General features: G+C 34.9%; 1 protein-coding gene across 1 annotated transcript in view; it reads right to left on the bottom strand.

Moving 5' to 3' along the window:
• Positions 1-18,952, bottom strand: part of LOC122032395 (chromatin assembly factor 1 subunit FAS2 homolog) — a 54,382-nt gene that overhangs the window by 16,180 nt on the left and 19,250 nt on the right. Inside the window, exons 8-11 of the mRNA XM_042591687.1 lie at positions 14,475-14,547; positions 13,902-13,990; positions 13,689-13,827; positions 13,432-13,532 (exon numbers count right to left, since the gene is read on the bottom strand). Coding sequence (XP_042447621.1) covers positions 13,432-13,532; positions 13,689-13,827; positions 13,902-13,990; positions 14,475-14,547 — 402 coding nt within the window. The remainder of the gene's footprint in view (positions 1-13,431; positions 13,533-13,688; positions 13,828-13,901; positions 13,991-14,474; positions 14,548-18,952) is intronic.

Below are 18,952 nucleotides of genomic sequence, written 5' to 3'. Positions count from 1 at the left end.
GGCATCGCATCAAGGGTAAACACTTTTTCCTCGTAGATCTAAGTAGTAGATCAGTTTTTAAACTCGTACAAAAAATAGTTTTTCAAATTTTTATACGAATCTTTGCACGGATCTACGGCTTTGGGTCCTTCGGGGTTTCCGCGACGCGAAAAAGCGATTTTCGCGGCTCGAAGAACCCAACAATTGGTATATTAGATCTCATATGAGTCAAATTGCAAAAATGCCTAGAAATTATATTCCAAGAAAATTTTTTACTAATCAAGTAAATAAAAATCTATGTTGGGTTTCTAAATCTATTCTAAATTGATTTTATATGCATACTAGAAATTAGCTCAGTTGAATACATTAGTAAAATTATTTCTTTACTTTTTGTTCGATGAATTTTTTGTTTCAATTTCTGTTTGTGGTAAACTAATATGCTATCTGTTCTTAGAAAAAAATTTAAAATATTTTTAACAATTATAATTTTTTATGAATTTATGATTGATAACCATAATTTTAAAATCTAAAAATTTTCGAAATTTAATTTTGATAAATCTAATTTTTCGGTGAATGACCATTACATTTTGAATACTTAGAAAAATTAACAAAATTTTCTTAAATAAAAATCTATTTGTAAATATTTAAATTTGAAAATAATTATTTCTGTTCAAAAATATTTATTATGATTAATATAATAATATTCTATTCATGGACATTTTTGTCGTGTTTCAAATGCTTATGTTTGTCATTTATAAAAATTTTCAAAACTTAAAAATAATAATTATGTTTACCAAAATTGAGGATTAATTGATAAAAATTATTTCTATCGAAAATTAATTTTAGTAAAATGAGATTTTTTTTAAAATTCTGTTTAAACCCCTAAGAAATTTTCCTAATATTTTTTATATTTTTCCTAATATTTTTTTATACGATCAAAGGGAGAGAGAGATTAAGTTATGGGGGGAGAGGGATGAAGTTAAGGAGAGGTAAACTTAATATAAAATTTCATGTTCTTTACTTGTATTTATTGCAAATTTATTTGCTTAAAATGTTTTATTATTTGTTTACCCTAACTTTACTTGGGTTGATGTAAATAAAAAAAGAGAAAATTGTAAGCACCCCAGGTTAGTTTTGATGTGGTCAACTGAATTAAGTTTGATCTTGTTGTTTTGATGTTTTGTGTCTAAATGTGTAGAAACTTAGAAACACAAGAAGTCGAGCAGAAAACGCGGTAAGCGAGAAGGATGGCAAGGAAAACTAGTTGAAGGGCTCGGTGCATTCGAGGAGCGAAAAGCTGCGGAAGAGTACACTGATGGACAAGAAGAATGCGCACGAAGCGTTCGAGGGACAAGAAGCCAGGAGGAAACCTGCTCGAGAAGAAAATTGGAGTTGGGTTCGGATAAGCTCAACTCTGGACGGATGGAGCATCACCCACGCGAAGGAAGTTCGAGTCTTCAAGACCCGAGGCGCCTCAGATGTGCGGAAGATACACTGATGGACAAGAAGAATGCGCACGAAGCGTTCAAGGGACAAGAAGCCGGGAGAAAACCTGCTCAAGAAGAAAATCGGAGTTGGGTTCGGATAAGCTCAACTCCGGACGGATGGAGCAACACCCACGCGAAGGAAGTTCGAGTCTTCAAGACCCGAGGCATCTCAGATGTGTGGAGGCACCTCAGATGAATAATATTCGAGGCGCCTCAAGCTGTGTGGGAGCGCCTCTGATGAACAGTGTCAAGGCACCTCCAAGAACATTGAATGTGCCTCCAACGTGGAAGAGACGTTGGTCGACCGTTGCACTTCGAATAAAGTTTTATCCGCACTGGAGGCGCCCTGGATCCCTTTGGAGGCGCCCCGAACCATGTCAGCCAATGATAATATTCTCCCAGGAGGCTATAAAAACCCCCCTAAAGATAGACATTGTATAACAATTTCTATACTTATTTCTTTAGTCATTTATGAGCTTCCAAAGTTTGTAAGAGACTACTCCGCCTTCAAGGAAGGAGAACTTTTAGTGCACTTTCATTTGTCTTAGATTAACAACCACTTAGGTTGTAACCAAGTAAATGTTTTGTCCTTTTATTTTATGCATTTCTTTTTTATTGTTTAATTAATATTGTATCCTTGCTAAATTCAAAAAGCAAGAGATTTTTCTAACTTTTTTTCAAGGCTATTCACCTCCTTTAGCTAGCCTACCTGGATCTGCAAAGAGGATTGGACACTAGGCAAGGATTCTTAGTGGGATAAAAAAGAACAGACAACAGGCAAAAGACTAAATAAGTTGATTTGGCAAAGCACTTGATGGGTACTAGACATCAAGGAAAGTCCTGGTGGGTCGATCGGACACTGAGCAAAAGAAGTCCAAATAGTCCTGGTGGGTCGATCGGACACTGAGCAAAAGAAGTCCAAATAGTCCTGGTGGGTCGATTGGACACTGAGCAAAAGAAGTCCAAATAGGTTAGTAGATCGGATGTTTGGCAAGTAAGGTAAGAATATGAAGAATAGAAGCCCTTCTGAAACGTGTAAGAACGTGTTCTCACTTTTGAGGACAATCTTAGGTGTTGATCCCAACTAAAGAAATCAACGGAGATTTTTAAGTTGAGATCAGACGGTCCTAATTGTCAGACTCATTTATAATTATATTTGTCAGCTTTAGAGGACCTTTATTATTATTATTCTTACTGTACTAACTTTATTTTGCAAGAAACAAAGTTCTGGTTGACCGAAGGGTTTGGTCAGCCTAATATGGAAGTTCAGCCGACTGATCCTAGCAGCTAGGCACAAATCAGATCAGATCAAGATCTTGCAAAGAAGAAAATGAGGGTGCAATCAACCGAATATGGAGTTGGTCAACCAAGCACATTTGGTAACCAAAGATCGAATAAGATCATATCAAGCAACAAGAGAAGGCGGAAGTAAATATAACTGTTGATGTATAGGATGATGATTATCAAGTGGAAGGAGATTCTTCAAAAAGAAGCCAAAGCACCTCGAACCTATTAGCAAACGGACATCTGCAATCGATCTAACAAAGGCAAGACAACAAAACATAAATGATACATTGAAGCTAAAGTTTACAAGATGTGCAAGAGTACCTTAAAAGATAAATTTATGAGGCGGTGATTCCTTTTCATGCAATTAACAATCAAAGCTTTAGACAATTTGTAGAGGCAGTTGAGGAATTCGACTTAGACTACAAACCTCTAAGTCAATATCTTCTAAAAGAGTCACTTTTGAAGCAAGAAGTTTAGAGGACCAAATTATCTTTTAAAAAGTGGATGAAAATTAGATGTTTAACTATGACTGGTGCGTGGACGGATCACAAGAGAAGCATTATGAATGTATGTGTTAATTGTAAACTAGGCACTTCATTCCTTGGTTCTATTGAAAAATCAAACGGAGGCACACACCGAGGCTTACATTTCAAATTTATGAAAAAATACATCAATTAAATTGGCCCTCAACATGTTGTTCAAGTAGTGGCGAATAATGCAACAAATAATATGGCCACGACGGAGTTGTTGAAGGTTACACCGCCTCAATTATATTGGGACGTCTCAATTATTTTTGGACGTCTTGTGCGACTAATACAATCAACCTCACAATTGAAAAGTTACCCAAGTTTAGCAAAATGCTTGAGAAAGCAAAGGCCCTAACAATATTCATCTATACACATCATAGAACTTTGACAATTATGTGAAAATATAACAAGAAGAGGGATATTGTGAGGCCCGGGGTGACTAGATTTGTTATTTCATTTTTGACCTTGAAAAGTCTCAAAGGCAAGAGAGATCAATTAAGACTTATGTTTACATCCAAGGAGTGGAGCAAAATAAAATTAAGGAGTAGTGTAAAGGGAAAAGTAACGGAGGCGACGATAACAAAAGCCCTATGATGTGGAATGGTGTTTCTTTGACTTTGAATGTTTTCACCCCTTTAGTGAAAGTTTTACGTCTTGTTGAACAAAAAGCCCTCAATGGCATTTTCATTAGATGCAAATAAACAAGCCAAGGAAAAGATTAGAAAGGCTTTCAAAAAAGAAGAAAGTGTCACCCCTAGTTTGAAGATTATTGATGAAAAATCTAGAGGTAGACTTGATAGTCTTTTATATTATGCCACTTGTTGAATCCGATTTTTTACTTCAGCATACAAAATAACACCAATGTTATGAATAAGTTTTTGAATTGTGTTTAAAGAATTTTTTCCACCGACAAGGGAATGCAATCCATTATTTCTAATAATGAATTATTGAAGTATAAGAGTAAATTCGGAAACTTTAGAAGAAAAATGGTAGTCGCGATATATGAAAAGGTGGATGTGTACCATGACATTGACCCGGATACATCTCTTTCCTCTATTTCTATTCACTAACACGCTTTTACCTATTTTTTTGTTTATTATTTTTTTTTATCTCTTTACTTTTTTTAAGTTGGATGACGGTCCAATTATGGTAGTGGCACTCCAAACTTACAAAAATTGACAATGAGATTTCTCTCTTTAACAAGTAGTTCATCGGGGTGTGAGAAATTAAAGCAAATTTGAAGGGAGAAATAGTAATTCACAAATTATATTATCTATCCTTTTTTCAATTAGATTTTAATAATTTTCTAATTATTTAGATGCATACTAAGAAGAGGAAGAGGCTTGAGACATCAAAATTAAAAAATCTTGTATATGTCATATTCAACATTAATCTTATGAAAAATAAGAGTAAAAGAGAAATGAACGGAGATTTTTTCTATCCTCTCAAGCGAAGCTGAAGGTTAGCTTGTTGATGGTGGTAATGAAGATGAGTTTAAGTCGAGTTCGGGACTTACTTGGAGAATGGTGGTGGAGGCCTCGAGAGCGGATAAAGTGCTACAACCAAGGAGTACAAGGAACATCCCCATAAGAGATGATGAGGATTTAGATACAGCGGAAGAGGAGAATAAAGATGTTGATTTTAAGTTCGATGATGAGAAGATTATGGAAGTAGTTAATGGTGCATGTGTAAATGATTTAGAAGATTAGTTATGTTTAGTCTAGTCCTTGTTGGCTTGTTGTCATGTGGGATTGAAACTGAAGTTTAAACTTAAACTTTTGGTAAAAATAATGATATTGCTTTTTTACAATGTTTTAAATCGCGTAGTGTTAGTTCACAGCGTTTTTGTCTTGTCATCACGTAGCATAAATAGCGAAGCGCATAGCGCAAGCTTTTCGTACACATTAATTTAAAATTTAGAAAAATAAATATACTTATATAAATAAAATAAAAATAACATAACCTAAAATTAATCATAATAATTCAGTACATGTCAAAATATCTAAGAACAACAATTTAAAAAGTCTTATAATTAAAACAACATACCTAAAAATAATCAGTATCATCCAACTCTATATCACTATCATCATCAATAGTGTCTGTTTGGAAAATTTCTACTATCAAAAGTTATTGGAATTACTCTGTCATAATTTTCAGCATCAAGATGATTATCTTCCACATCAACAAGACTTCACCTATTATATAAGAGATACGACATTTAAGAATCAATTATAGGTGAAGTAGATATAAGTAAATAATTTGCATGTGCTTACATGAATTTTCAACAACTCTTTTTTTTTTTTGAATTTGTAGGAGGAACTTCAACTATATCATCAACATCTTCGACTCGTTTATTTGAGTCGAAAAGACTTTCAAAGATAGTCGACTGCACACTCACAATAGGATCACTTTCAAATAATTTATCATCTTCAAACTATTTAGTAGTTACAGGGAGGACGGGACCTTCTTTCTCAATTATTCATTTATCATCCGAATCAATTTCATCAACTACAATGGGATCAATCTTGTCTTTCCTCCTAATGCTTCTCTCCATAAGCTTGAAGTTATATTTCACAAACACCAACGCATTCAGCTTCGCATGTTTAAGCTTATTTCTCTTTTTTTTTTTTGTATGAATCTAATATTACAAAGAAGAAAATATATATAAAAAATTAAACAATGATAAGAAAATTAGAAAACAATTAAAATTCAAGTACAGTTAGAAACTTAGAATATTCACCGATTCAAAAGTGCTCCAATTTCTTTCACATTCCGAAGCACTACAAGTGAGACCAAGCACTCGAATTGTAAACGTAATAAGCTCAGGTGTCGTACTTCCAAAACGTTCCCACAATGAGACTAATAAGTAATAACAGAAAGAAAATTACAAGAATGTATATAATTTTAAAATATGAATGCTAGTATAATTTTACAAGAACGATTACAAGAAGAAAATTTTCCCTGAAGTCCGCAACATTCTTATTCGTTTTGCTATTGGAGTTTCAAATTCTCCTTCAGCTTTGTTATACAAGTCCAATTGGATGCCCGCTTTAAAACGATCATCAGAAGACAACATCCTATCCATGCAAGCATACAAGCCATCTTTAACTTCATCACAATCGGAAAATCTTTCTTCATAACGCAATTGTAGGTTCAAATAGTACCCAGTCGTGTGTAGAGGATGATGAAGTTATGGAATCCATCGTGAATCAATTTTTTCCAAATGGACTTGTATTTTCTGTCAACTCTCCCCATAATTAAATTTTATTGTCTCTTTTGCCTTATCCATAAGTTCATAAATATATCTCATGGTCGATCTCTCCTCCAAATCAACTTCCCTTAATACACTTATAAGAGAAATAATACTCTTAACATAAAATGCAACATGTGGCCAAAAATTAGGATCATTAACAACAATTCTCTTCACGACCCTTCCCTGAGTTGTTTGAGATAGTGGTGAACTAACCCAATCTTCGGAAGCAAACATTTGTTCAACTGGTCTTTTAACCTTATACATACTCTGAAGAGTGAGAAATGAAGTAGCAAAGCGAGTAACAGCAGGATGGAGAATTTCTTTACTGTTTGTATACTTTCTCATCAAAGAGTATAGTCCCATGACCATAAAGGAACTTCACAACCATTTTAGCATGCTCAATTGTGTCAGAAAAAATCTTCAACTTTGCAATATCCTCCAACATTAGATCAATTCAATTCGCCATACAAGGTGTCCACCAAATTCTGTGTCTAATCTCCATAATTTTTTTCCCGCCTTAATGCAATTTAAAGCATCATCTATGACAATTTGAATCACATTTTCCTCTCCCACCTCATCAACAACATCATCAAGATATTTAAAGATCAATTCCCCATTTTTAAATGAAGTTGATGCATCAATAGATTTCAAAAAGAAAATGACGGCGAGACTATTTACCAAAAAATTAATCAAACTTCTATTTTTCCCATCTGTCCAACCATCGAACATAATAGTGCATCCATATTTTTTCCATACCTTTTTATGCTCCTCATATATTAGGTTGATGTCATCAACCTCAATTTTAAGTATCCAAGTTCTTAACTCATGCATTAAAGGAGACTTGAACCCTCTTCCATATTCCGCAATACCCTCAACCATAGACAACCAATAAGGATCATTCATAAATTAAATGGAAGTGCGGCAGAGTAAATAAAATGACCAACTCTTCACATCAACCAGCAAATCTTTTTTATATGCCAAATTTAGGGTTGTTTATCTAGGTTTCGAACTAACAAACCCATGAAGAGTACCTTTACCTTTTGATTCACCACTACTAGAGCATCCAATTGAATTTCCCCCTGCACTTTCTACTTTTGATGATTGCATACTCATACTCTAGGGACCCTCACCAATCTCTCGTAACAATTCGGTTTTTTTGCTTTTAGATGGTCTAATTTTGTTAAGTGATTCTCTAATTTCTTGCTTAATATCATTCAGAACACTAACACAAGGTGCAACCCCTTTATGAGTTTGAACTAAATGTTCCTTTAAGCGAGTAATTCCTCCATTCAATAAATGATGATAATTTGCACCGAACAGATTTTTTTTCCCCTCCTTTGATAACAATACTTCCAACTAATATATTTTTTATCTTTTTTTGACAAATTTGTAGGCATTGCAAATTCCAAATATACAATCAAAATCCTAGAAAAACAAAAGAAAAAATCAGAACAAATAATTAATTAATTATAAACAAGTCAGAAAAAAATCGAAATCAATCCACGGTGATCGATCGAGGGCATCTGGATCGATCCTGTGATCGATCCAGATCCTTTTTGTTCATAGAAAAATTTGCGAACAGAAAGGATCTGGATTGATCACTGACCGATCCAGGGTATCTAGATCAATCATTGGAACAATCTAGGGCATCTGGATCGATCTAGTGATCGATCCAATATCCATTCTGTTCTAGATCGATCAAGATACCCGTCTTTTGGAAATCGCGATTGCTTTTGCTCCTTCGAGAAACGAAAAAGGAAAAGGAAAAACCAAACGAAGAAAATCGAAAAGGAGAAAACCTGACCTCCAATCGTCGTCCCTCACCGCCGCTCGTCGTTGACAGGTCGCCAGTCCCTGGTCGCCTCTGCCCTACCTTCTCAAAGGTCACGATTCCACTCGCCTATGCCTCCTCGTCTCTGCCTTAGCTATTTTGTAAGCAACTATAGCGCCCGCTATGGGCCGCTAGGTCACGATAACGCACGGTATGTGCGCTATCAACGTTATTGTCCCGAACAACGTGGGCTATTCAGAACAATTGCTAATCAGCGAACGCTCTGCAGCGTTCGCTGATCGTAGCGCACGATAGCGCGCTATCGCCACTATGTAGCGCGCTATTCGCCGCTATTGAAAACACTGCTTTTTTAGTATTAATATGATGATGAATCTTTATTAATTATGGATGTAGTTAATTGTACATGTGTAAATGAATTAGAAGATTAGTTATATTTAGTCTAGTCCTTGTTGACTTGTTGTCATGTGGGATTGAAACTAAATTTTAAAGTTAAACTTTGGGTAAAAATGATGATATTACTTTTTTAGTATTAATATGATGATGAATCTTTATTAATTATCTTGTTAGTTTAATTTATATATTTATTTGTATTGTATTTTATGAAGTTTATTTTTGCATAAACATCATTTAATTATATATATTACATAAAGAATGATGACTATTTATAATACTTTATATAAAAATAGTAAAAAAAATTTAATCGCCTAGGCGGCCGAGGCAGTAAGCCATCACCTATCATCATTTACAATGCTAACAATTTCTAATAGGGTTGAGTATTCGATTAAAACCGAACCAAATTAACCGAACAAACTGAATTTTTTTGAATTAACTGAATCGACCAAATTTTCCATTAAAAATTAAACCGATAAAATATCGATTAATTTGGTCGAAAACCGAATTAGCTTAATTTTTTTTCATCTTCTAGATTGCATTTTTCTGCTACTATAACTTTCCTAACCAATGTAATTAAGTACACAAACAATTTCAATACCATTCCGTAGAATGGAATAGACGAATACAAATTTCATCATGTAAGGAAGTTAAAATTGAGGGAATGGTATTCCCACAATGATGTTGTACGATTATAGATGATACTTCAACTATAGTAGTTTGAAAGTAAAATGTTGACTACTTACCTGTCTATAAAGATTTGATGATATTTCATATATTAGAATAATTTGAAAGAAAACAATTTGACTATTCACCTGCTATAAAGAAAATTTTCTTTTAAGACAAGCAACAAGAACCAAGATATATATAGATTTGGATCCAGAAATTTAATGTATAACTTACCTTTGTAAGATATATCAAAACTACCGCCACCATGAGAAGCAAAGCTTGGTCTTCATTTGAAGTGATTCCACCATACTTGCAACAAGTTGTAAGATGTAGATTTTGGATGCCAGGGATATAAGAGAACAAAACCCCTTCAGATTGAAAGAACAACGGTCCTCTATAGTCAAATTCACCAATAACTTGATACAAAACTGATCTCGCATGGTGGAGTTGTCTGCTGAGATCGGGGTCGGCAATCGGCATAGCAATTGTACGTTCGCTAACCTAGAAAGGTTCGGATGTAGAAGGCATCGCTTGAGTCTCATTACAACTTGGAGAATATTTCTAATGCATAGGGGAAAGGTTGCCAACACAGGATCGAGGGATCATAGAAAATTTGGGCAAGGGGCGAGGAAGAGAGACCGAAGATGAAGAGGACTCATGAGACGAAGAGCAACATCTCAAGCAGAGAAGGGCATTCCAAAAGATCGCTAGCACTCGGCTAGACTCGCAACGGATAGGGGCACAAGGCATAGGGGACTCGAGTAGCACAATAGAGATGTCCACACGGCTAGTAAAAAGGAAACAGGAGCAACAAAGGCTAGTAAAAGGAAACAGGGCTGAGCAAAAAATATGAATCACCAATGATGAGGGCTAGAGAAAGGAATCCAATTATGGTTGGGAAAAAAAGAAGAAAAAAATGGCAATAAAGGTCAAGCAACAAAGATAGACTACAAAAAAGATGAACTGCTAATGATGAAGACTAGAGAAAAAAAAAATCATGTTATGGCTAGTAGAAACAAGCAAGGAAAAATTGGCAACAAAGATACACCGCCCATGATGAAGATTAGGGAAAGGAAGACTAGAGAAAAAAAAAATCATGTTATGGTTAGTAGAAACAAGCAAGGAAAAATTGGCAACAAAGATACACCGCCCATGATGAAGATTAGGGAAAGGAATCTAGCTATAAAGATCAGTAAAAGGGGTAGGAGAAATATTATGTTTTGTCTTTAGAAAAAAAAAATAGCAAAACAAAAGGTGGAGACGACTGTAGATGTTTGGAGGATGCGGTGAAGGAAACGATGTGCAATGATGAGAGGAACAATATAAAGATAAACACCAATGATAAGAAAATCAAAAACAAAGAATAAGTTAAACAGCAATAAGAAAAATATAAAAACTTAATAAGACCAATATAAAGTTAAATAAAAGAGCATGAAAAAAAGAAAATAAATAAAAGAAGTTAACTATAAATATGATGAAAAAGAATAAGAGAAAAAACACAAGGGACGAAAATAAAAATGTGAAGAGGACAAAAGATGAGACAAAAGAGAGCAAGAAAATGTCTACAAGACTAATAAAGATGTAGAACAAAAGCGGCGGTAAAGAGAGAACAAATAAGAAATGGGAATGATAATAAAAAGATATATGCAAAAATACAGGAGTAGAAGTACTAGGGTAAAGAAGAATAAGATCAAGAGATAGATAGAACACAAAAGAAAGAAAAAAAGGAAAGAATTAACTTCTTATTGATAAGGAAAGAATAAGGAGAGAAAGAAATAATAATAAAGAGACGGTCAAAAAGAACCAAATCAGGTAACGAAGTGCGGACGATTCATGGATGGTGGTGTTGAAGTTTGAGGATGATGGTGAACAAAAGGATAACTAGTATCAAGACCAAATTACCTCACCAAGTTTCATCTCTAATACCAAAACGAAAGCTAAAAATTGTATTCACTCAAAACTTATCTAATATATGGGATCCTAACCTCTTTTATATAGATTGGCAACACTTATTATTCATAATAACAAACTTTTCCAATAAAAATCCTAATTATGCTAATAAAAACTCTAACAAACTTTTTTTTTTGAAAAAAAATAATACTAACCAAACTTTTATGAAACTAGCTACACTATATATCTCATAATTTACAGAATTATGATTACATGATTTATGAAATATTTTCAACCTAATATACATATTTCAAAATCATGTTTTCCCACACACTCCATAGTTTAAGAGGAATACTTAGTTCCACCACTATTAAATAAAATCCTATTTATCTTATCATTTCTAAGCTAGATGGGAAGGTCCTAATTGCTTCATACTAATACTTCACTGCAAGGTTCTCTAGGACAAGAGAGTATGACAAAATGTTATTTCAACTGAGAAAGTTGAAGTCCGTATGACACTATATATTAGCTTTAAATAACAGGAACAAAAGGGACATAATCAGTTCTAGGATGCAATACTCTATCACTGACCAGGTGGAATGAATTCAAGATTTTAGCCCAAGCGTATACCTGCAGTAGCATATGGTCAGGTAATTCTAAAAATCCTCAAACATCCTCTGATTTGATTCCATTTGCCTTGTTTAACAAGGTATTGTAAACCTAATCTAAGTCAAAATTGAATGAAATGGGGTACACAAGAAATAATGTGATAAATGCAAATTACCACATTAATTGGTAGGGTTCCAATTGATGACTTGGTGTACAAGTCCCTTCAAACACCCAAAACAAGACACTCAAAATTGAATGAAATGGTGTACACAAGAAATACTGTGATAAATGCAAATACCAGATTAATTGGTAGGGTTCCAATTGATGACTTGGTATACAAGTCCCTTGAAACACCCAAAACAAGGCAAACATTGTTAGTGGGTACAACATAAGCTTGGCTCTTCAACCATCTGAGTGAATAGTCTAATTTCTGTTACTATAAGGTTGAGCTCAAACTAACATGATTTGCACATAAACTCTTAACCCAACCCCAAGATGTTTGCAAAGAAGTAAGTTTTTTAGTTAAAAGAGGAAGAAAGCTGCTACTGTGATTGAATTATCGTTAACAAAAACTAACCATTGTTTCAATATCTCATCTCTCAGCCTTCTTTCACTCACCATGCTTTTAGTTTTACATAATTAGATACGATTTAGGAAGGACTTAAATAGTCTTAAAAATTCAGAAACAAAGTAATTAGCCTTTTATTTAAATCATTCATTCAATACAAGGTGACAAGCTAACAACTAGTACCATAAGAAGATTGTACAAATTTATTCGCTCGATTACAGCCATACACACCAATAGAGAGTGATCCAAGAATGAGACCATAGGTGGACCACACTACCTAGGGACTATGACCAAAATTTTTTACCATTTATAACAATATCGCAGGGAAACTTCATAAACTATTGCACAAACATTAGATGTTAGGCCATGTAAACAAAGCATAAGAGCCTAAATTAGCTATGCTATTTTATATGACTTCTATGGCTAGAAAATATTCTCCGGCGATAACTCAAGAACTCCTGAAACCATGATTATCATAGAGCATCCAACAGTTAAAACCAAAATGGTCCAATGGTGGTATTGGCTCAGAAATTCCAGTTCTTCCCACTACCTCCTTTTTCTCCTCATTTCGTTTCTTTTTCTATCTACTATCCCAAAACATTGTTAAATTTAAAAGTACTTCATGACAGAGCCTTTATGATACACTTTATGAAAATACATCTAAACGATAAGCGGTTATCATTGCCTAAGATGAAAAGGTAACTAAACAATAATCACATCATGTGGTCTATGTTTGACAGATTTTTACATATTCAAGAGAAAGTGATCGTGTACATATCCAAACAGTGATATAATTCAGAAGAAAAAGTTGAGATGGCTTCTAAGAACATGATGAAATTACCAATCCCAAGATTTGAATATTTGAACTACATGAATCATAGAAACACAGAAGAGCAGAGAAAAAGTAGATCTTAGATAAGTGAATTTAGTATCAAAAGGGATAAACAATAAAGCATAAAAAAATGATTTAATCTATGTACCTGAGGCAGACAAGGGTTCTCCAAGTTCACCTTTCTCAAATTCTATAATGGTACAATATCCATCCCTTGAGGACAGTGACACATACTTAGCATCAGAAGACCTTACAAAAAAAAAAGGTAGTTCGATAAGAGACTAAAAAACATAGCTCCTTTTGCTAAAGGCTCTTGAAAATATAGTTATTGACCATGAAGGATAATCATAGGATTCCTCTGGCTAAAAAATTGCCAACCACAAATCATAATTCACTAAAACAGACCATGCAATATCTGTGATGGCTGCATAATGTAGTCCAGCAAAGATGGCAATGGGTGGCATGCTTTCGGTGTCGTAGATGTACAAAGAGTTCAAGGTTGCCAGACCAAAAATGACTCTATATGGTAGTTTAAAGAAACCAGCTGCAGGTAGCAAAAAATAATTAGCTCCAATATAGCTTCATCTAAACTTCATTGTTGTAAACGAAAAGACTTACCTGAGTTAGAACCTCGAAGAGCAAAAAGAACAGGACAGAATCTGACAACAACTATTGGTTTGCAAGCCTGTGAGAGTTGCATGGCTGGTCTGTCAAACAAGTGCAGTGGTCAAATTATAAAAGCAAGGTATAATATATTAATGGTAGACGCCAGCTGAAGGCCATCTACACTATAGGGGAATTAGAATTGTCATATTTAACTAATAGACTGCTCAAAAATACTGCATGCCAGCAAGATTTTCACTATTTAGATATTCATGTACTAGAGTTATCATATGGCTGACAATGTTTTGTCTTGAGTTGGAGTATCAGTTATATTAAGAACAGATACAGTTCCTACTAAAGAGCCTGGACTGACATCAATCTTGACCCCACACACACAAACATGAGCATAAACATGCAGAGACATGGGCACCCTCCACATATATCAAAAAAACACAAAAGCAAAGTACCTGAAAATAAAGAAAGCTAAAAAATGAATACTTATATGTACCTAAAAAGATCCCTATAAAGATGAACATAAGCAGAGAGAACATACCCTCCTTGAGGAATAAAGAAAAAAATAAAACATACCTAGAAAGATCGCTCCTTGAGAGAACATAAGCAGTATTTATAGTTCCAGACGAACATGAATATTTGTATGTACCTAAAAAATGCCAAAAAGGAGCAGAGTTAGAAAACTTCAAGCCAACCTCTTTTTCAGTATTTCAGTAAACTTCCATGACCAATTTAGTTACAAGTGCAGGAAAATATGAAAATAGCAGTGAAATCCACAAAAATGAACTTAGACACTCTAGTAATGCCTATAAACAATGTCCACTAATAAAATTTTTTGCCACCTTATTTCCATCCATATTTCCTTCTCTCGTAGGAGGCATGATGCAAATGAATAAGTAGGTTATGTCAAGTGCAGGCACACAAATTTGTAAGATGAAAAGGAGATATTAGGCACTTATGGCCATAGATTGAAATATTAGCCCATAACACCTCAGGCAGACAACACTTAATAGTTCAAGCACAGATGAAGAAGCATCATAGCTCTAATATGTTGAGACCAGCCTGAAGCGCTGAGCCACATGCTCATCCAACAAATTGTTGTATACCAATACTCATTCACAATGAGCCTTGGAAATATGAGAGCTGCCTTGAACCAATCAAAACCATGATTCCATTATGAGTCATGGCTAGTTTTCCAAGATGACAAATTTCATTCACCGTGACAAAACCAACAATACATTAAATGAATTAGAATGTTCTTCAAAAAAAAAATTTGTTACATTGCATGAATTACCCATATTTGTTAAATAAGAATGGTGAATTTATAATTGAAAAACTTCCGAAAGTTGTTTGGCACCCAACCTAAATTCTCATCAACTTTTCATCTACAAATTGATGGTCACACCAAAGTTAATGGTTATAGTTTAGGAATCTTGCTTGGATTTCAAGCAGATGAAATGTTGATGTAATTTAGAACAGTTCTGCTCATTACCAAATTAACTTACAACAATTTTACAAATAGATTATTGCTAGACGTCCTTTCGTTGTTGTTTCGAGATTTAAAGCTCATCAAGTTGTTTACTTGATTTCTCTTTCCACCCATTAGAGTCTATTGAGGAGTTTGCTAAGCAAGTTCAAGAGATTCATACTGATGTTAGGATAAGATGAACTAAGTAATGAGCTTATAGGATCCATGCTGATGCCCACCGTAATCATAAAGAGTATGAGTATGAATACTTTCTATAACACTCCAAGAAAATGGATGCTTGCTCTATCAATCTCTGTTTTTTATTTTTTATTTTTGATAAATAATTGATTATAAGAAGATCATGAAATATACATCATATCCCTTAAACACTTATTAAAAACACATCTAGCCATTCATATAAGATGAACTATACAAGATATTACCAAGTGTCATGCCTTGGTGAAAATCTATGAGCCCCTATATTGCTACTTGAAAACTCGTATCATCTGCTCCTGTTGCATCTCAAGTCATGCTCAAATCTTCAGCCAAGATATGGCATTCGTGGAGCATCAAAAGAATGCATGCTCCAACAATTACTCCACAGTCTTGCATAGCACATAGTTTTTTTTCTTGTACACCTAGAGATCAAAAGTCTCCCATGCGCCAAAAGCCAAACTGTGAAAGCATGCCTTGGCTAGATATATGGCTTCCGCACAATGTTGGCCCAAGCCTTCTTGTTTCCTTGGGTCCGAAAGAAACGATAAGCTCTAGAGACATCCTTGCCGGTTTGCATAAACCATCCACAGCCGACCAGAGCATTCAAGTGTTTCATCCCAGATTGTTAGTATCTTTTTAATCAATGGGGAGTCTGCATGCTTTGTTGTCCATGTCCATACACCTACATGGCCCACATATGTGTAATGAATCCATTTGATCCATAAGGTGTCCTGTTTTTCATGAGAAAATTACGTTTTTAGTACTAAAACTTACACTTTTTTCAATTTTAGTCCTGTTATGAGTCAATTTACATTTTTAGTCCTGTAACTTGTAATAGTTTCCAATTTCAATCCTTTTTCCTTTAAAATTGAATTTTTCAACGGAAAATGATGAGTTGTAAATTGAATTTGGGGATTTTGATTTTTTATGACCCATGTGCTTTTTATATTCTAGCCACAAACTAGACATTTTTAGTTGAAAATTTTCAAATTTGGAGGAAAAAGGATTGAAATTGGAAAATATTATAAGTTACAGGACTAAGAACGTAAATTAACTCATAATAGGACTAAAATTGAAAAAAATACAAGTTACAGGACTGAAAATGTAATTTTCTCGTTTTTCATGGATAGTCCATAAGACCCGAGAAAGAAGGGCTTTGTTCCATACCCATAAATTTCTTAAGCCATATCCCCTCATCCCTTAGCAAGCATATATATCAACCCGAGATATAAGTGGGTGTTTTGGCGTCCAAACAAATGACCTGTATAATAAATATATCTTATCTATGATATCATATGGGATTAGCAAAATGGATAGCCAAGTATTGCTCTGATTAACTCCATTTTCCTGCATATGATATTACTTATCTCAATTAATATTTATTTGGCACTACTCATTATACAATCTGCTCATGCCCAACAGCTTTATAAAAGATCTATACCCAATATGCAAAAGAAATCCAAAACCTGAACTACTAAAAATACACTGCATTACTCAACCATATATGCTGATTTCCCAAATGATCCTCAAATCAAACTCGGATCCTTAAAATGCTATTCTACTAAAAAGCGTTAGACAATACATAATAAGAGTAAGGTCGACTTCGGCTCTTGCAAACAACAATAGATCATCTGCATATGCTATATGTGTGAGCTCCACGGCGTTACATTTTGGATGATAATGAAATGCACTTATTGTTGAAACTACTTTCATAGAACGTGAGATTATTTCCAAGCATAAACCAAATAACAAAGGAGAGAGAATCACCTTGCCCCAAGCACCCTTAATGTGGTCATGCATTCCTCCGGATACTTGTTGATGCAATTGTCTCTAGGTTAAAGTTGACCAGTTCGACTCAAGCTTGAGTTTTAATGTTTGACAATATATGGAGATTGCATGTGCAATTGTCCATTAGGGAGAATGTTGGTGCAAATCTCCTCTGGTCAAAAGTTGACTGGGTTGATATGTGAGAAAGGTCAAGTAGGTCAAGGTATTAGAAAAGTTCTAACTACAGGTTAGGCAAGGACAAAACCAACAGAATGGTTGGTAGAAAAAGAAAAACTAAGTGGGTCAATAAGAACCGAACACTTGGTGTGAAAAGTGCTAGTGAGTGAAGGCAAACAATGAGAAAAGTCCTGGTGAATGAAGCCGGGTAGTTGGAAAGTCCGGGTGAATAAAGTCAGACAGTTAGAAAGTCCTAATGAGTGAAGTTAAGCGATAAGGAAACGTTGATGAGTGAAGAATGAGTGAAAATAGGTGGTGAAATGTCCTAGTGAGTGAAATCAAACATTAGAAAATCCAGGTGGGTCAAAGATTGACCGGACACCTAGTGCTTGGAAGTCCAAGTGGATCATGAAGGACCGGACATTTGGTACGAAAAAAGAAGTCCAAATAGATCATGGAGGCCCCGACACTTGGCGCAGAAAGTTGACAAAGTCCAAATGGGTTAAAGGTTGGCAGGACACTTGGTGGACAAGTTCCAACAGGTCACAATTAATCGGATGTTGGGCAAAGGAACCCTAGATATGGATTAAGCAAGTTAGGATTAGGCAATAGATTGGGACAATCAATTGACCCTAAGCTAATCGATTAGGTAATCGGTTAGGAAATTCTTGCGAGAACATAGAAAGGGCCCAGATCGATTGGTCAATCGATTAGGCTGAGCCTAATCGATTGGACCAATCGACTAGGGCCAAGAGATTCGTGAAGGGAAATTAGCGAAAACAAGACTGCATCAATTAGCCCAATTAATTAATCGATTGGGTCAATCGACTAGGCAGTGTTTTATCGCGAGAAGAGGGAACCAATTTGGGTTAATCGATTAAGGTCTTTTTGCAAGTGAACAGAGAGTTACAAAATCGATTGGATAATCGATTAAGGCTCTCTGAATCGATTGGGATGACTCACCAATCGATTAGGGTTCAAAAAAAGAGTCGTTCTACATGTGTTGGACGGTTGAATGACATGACAATCGATTAGGGAAAAGTCTAATCGATTAGAGACGTCAAGTGAACCCTAGAAAAGGGTTTTGGCGAAGGCTTGAAAAAAAAGACTCACCATAGCTTTCAATGTTGGTTCTTGAGATTGGGGGAGACAAGTGCTTCTGTATTTCCCACCTTCAAGAGGCATTCCAAAGCAAGAAAAGCTCAAGCAAATCAAGGTTCAAAGTGCTAAGTCGTGTTTCAATTTGTATTTGTTTGTTTCCTTGTTTCAAGTTGTATTTCGTGTTGTGAGCTTGTACGAGGCTACTCTATCTCCGGATTATTTCCAAAAAGGAGTGTTTTTATAGTGTAAATGTGTGCACTGTGTGGATCCTTGGATTAGTCACCTCGTTGAGATGGATACTAAGTAAATCTTTGTGTTAGCATTG

This window comes from Zingiber officinale, chromosome 11A, assembly GCF_018446385.1.
Source record: "Zingiber officinale cultivar Zhangliang chromosome 11A, Zo_v1.1, whole genome shotgun sequence".
NCBI lineage: Eukaryota > Viridiplantae > Streptophyta > Magnoliopsida > Zingiberales > Zingiberaceae > Zingiber > Zingiber officinale.
Note: the sequence above shows the minus strand (reverse complement) of the source record. Positions and strands in the feature narration are given on the sequence as shown.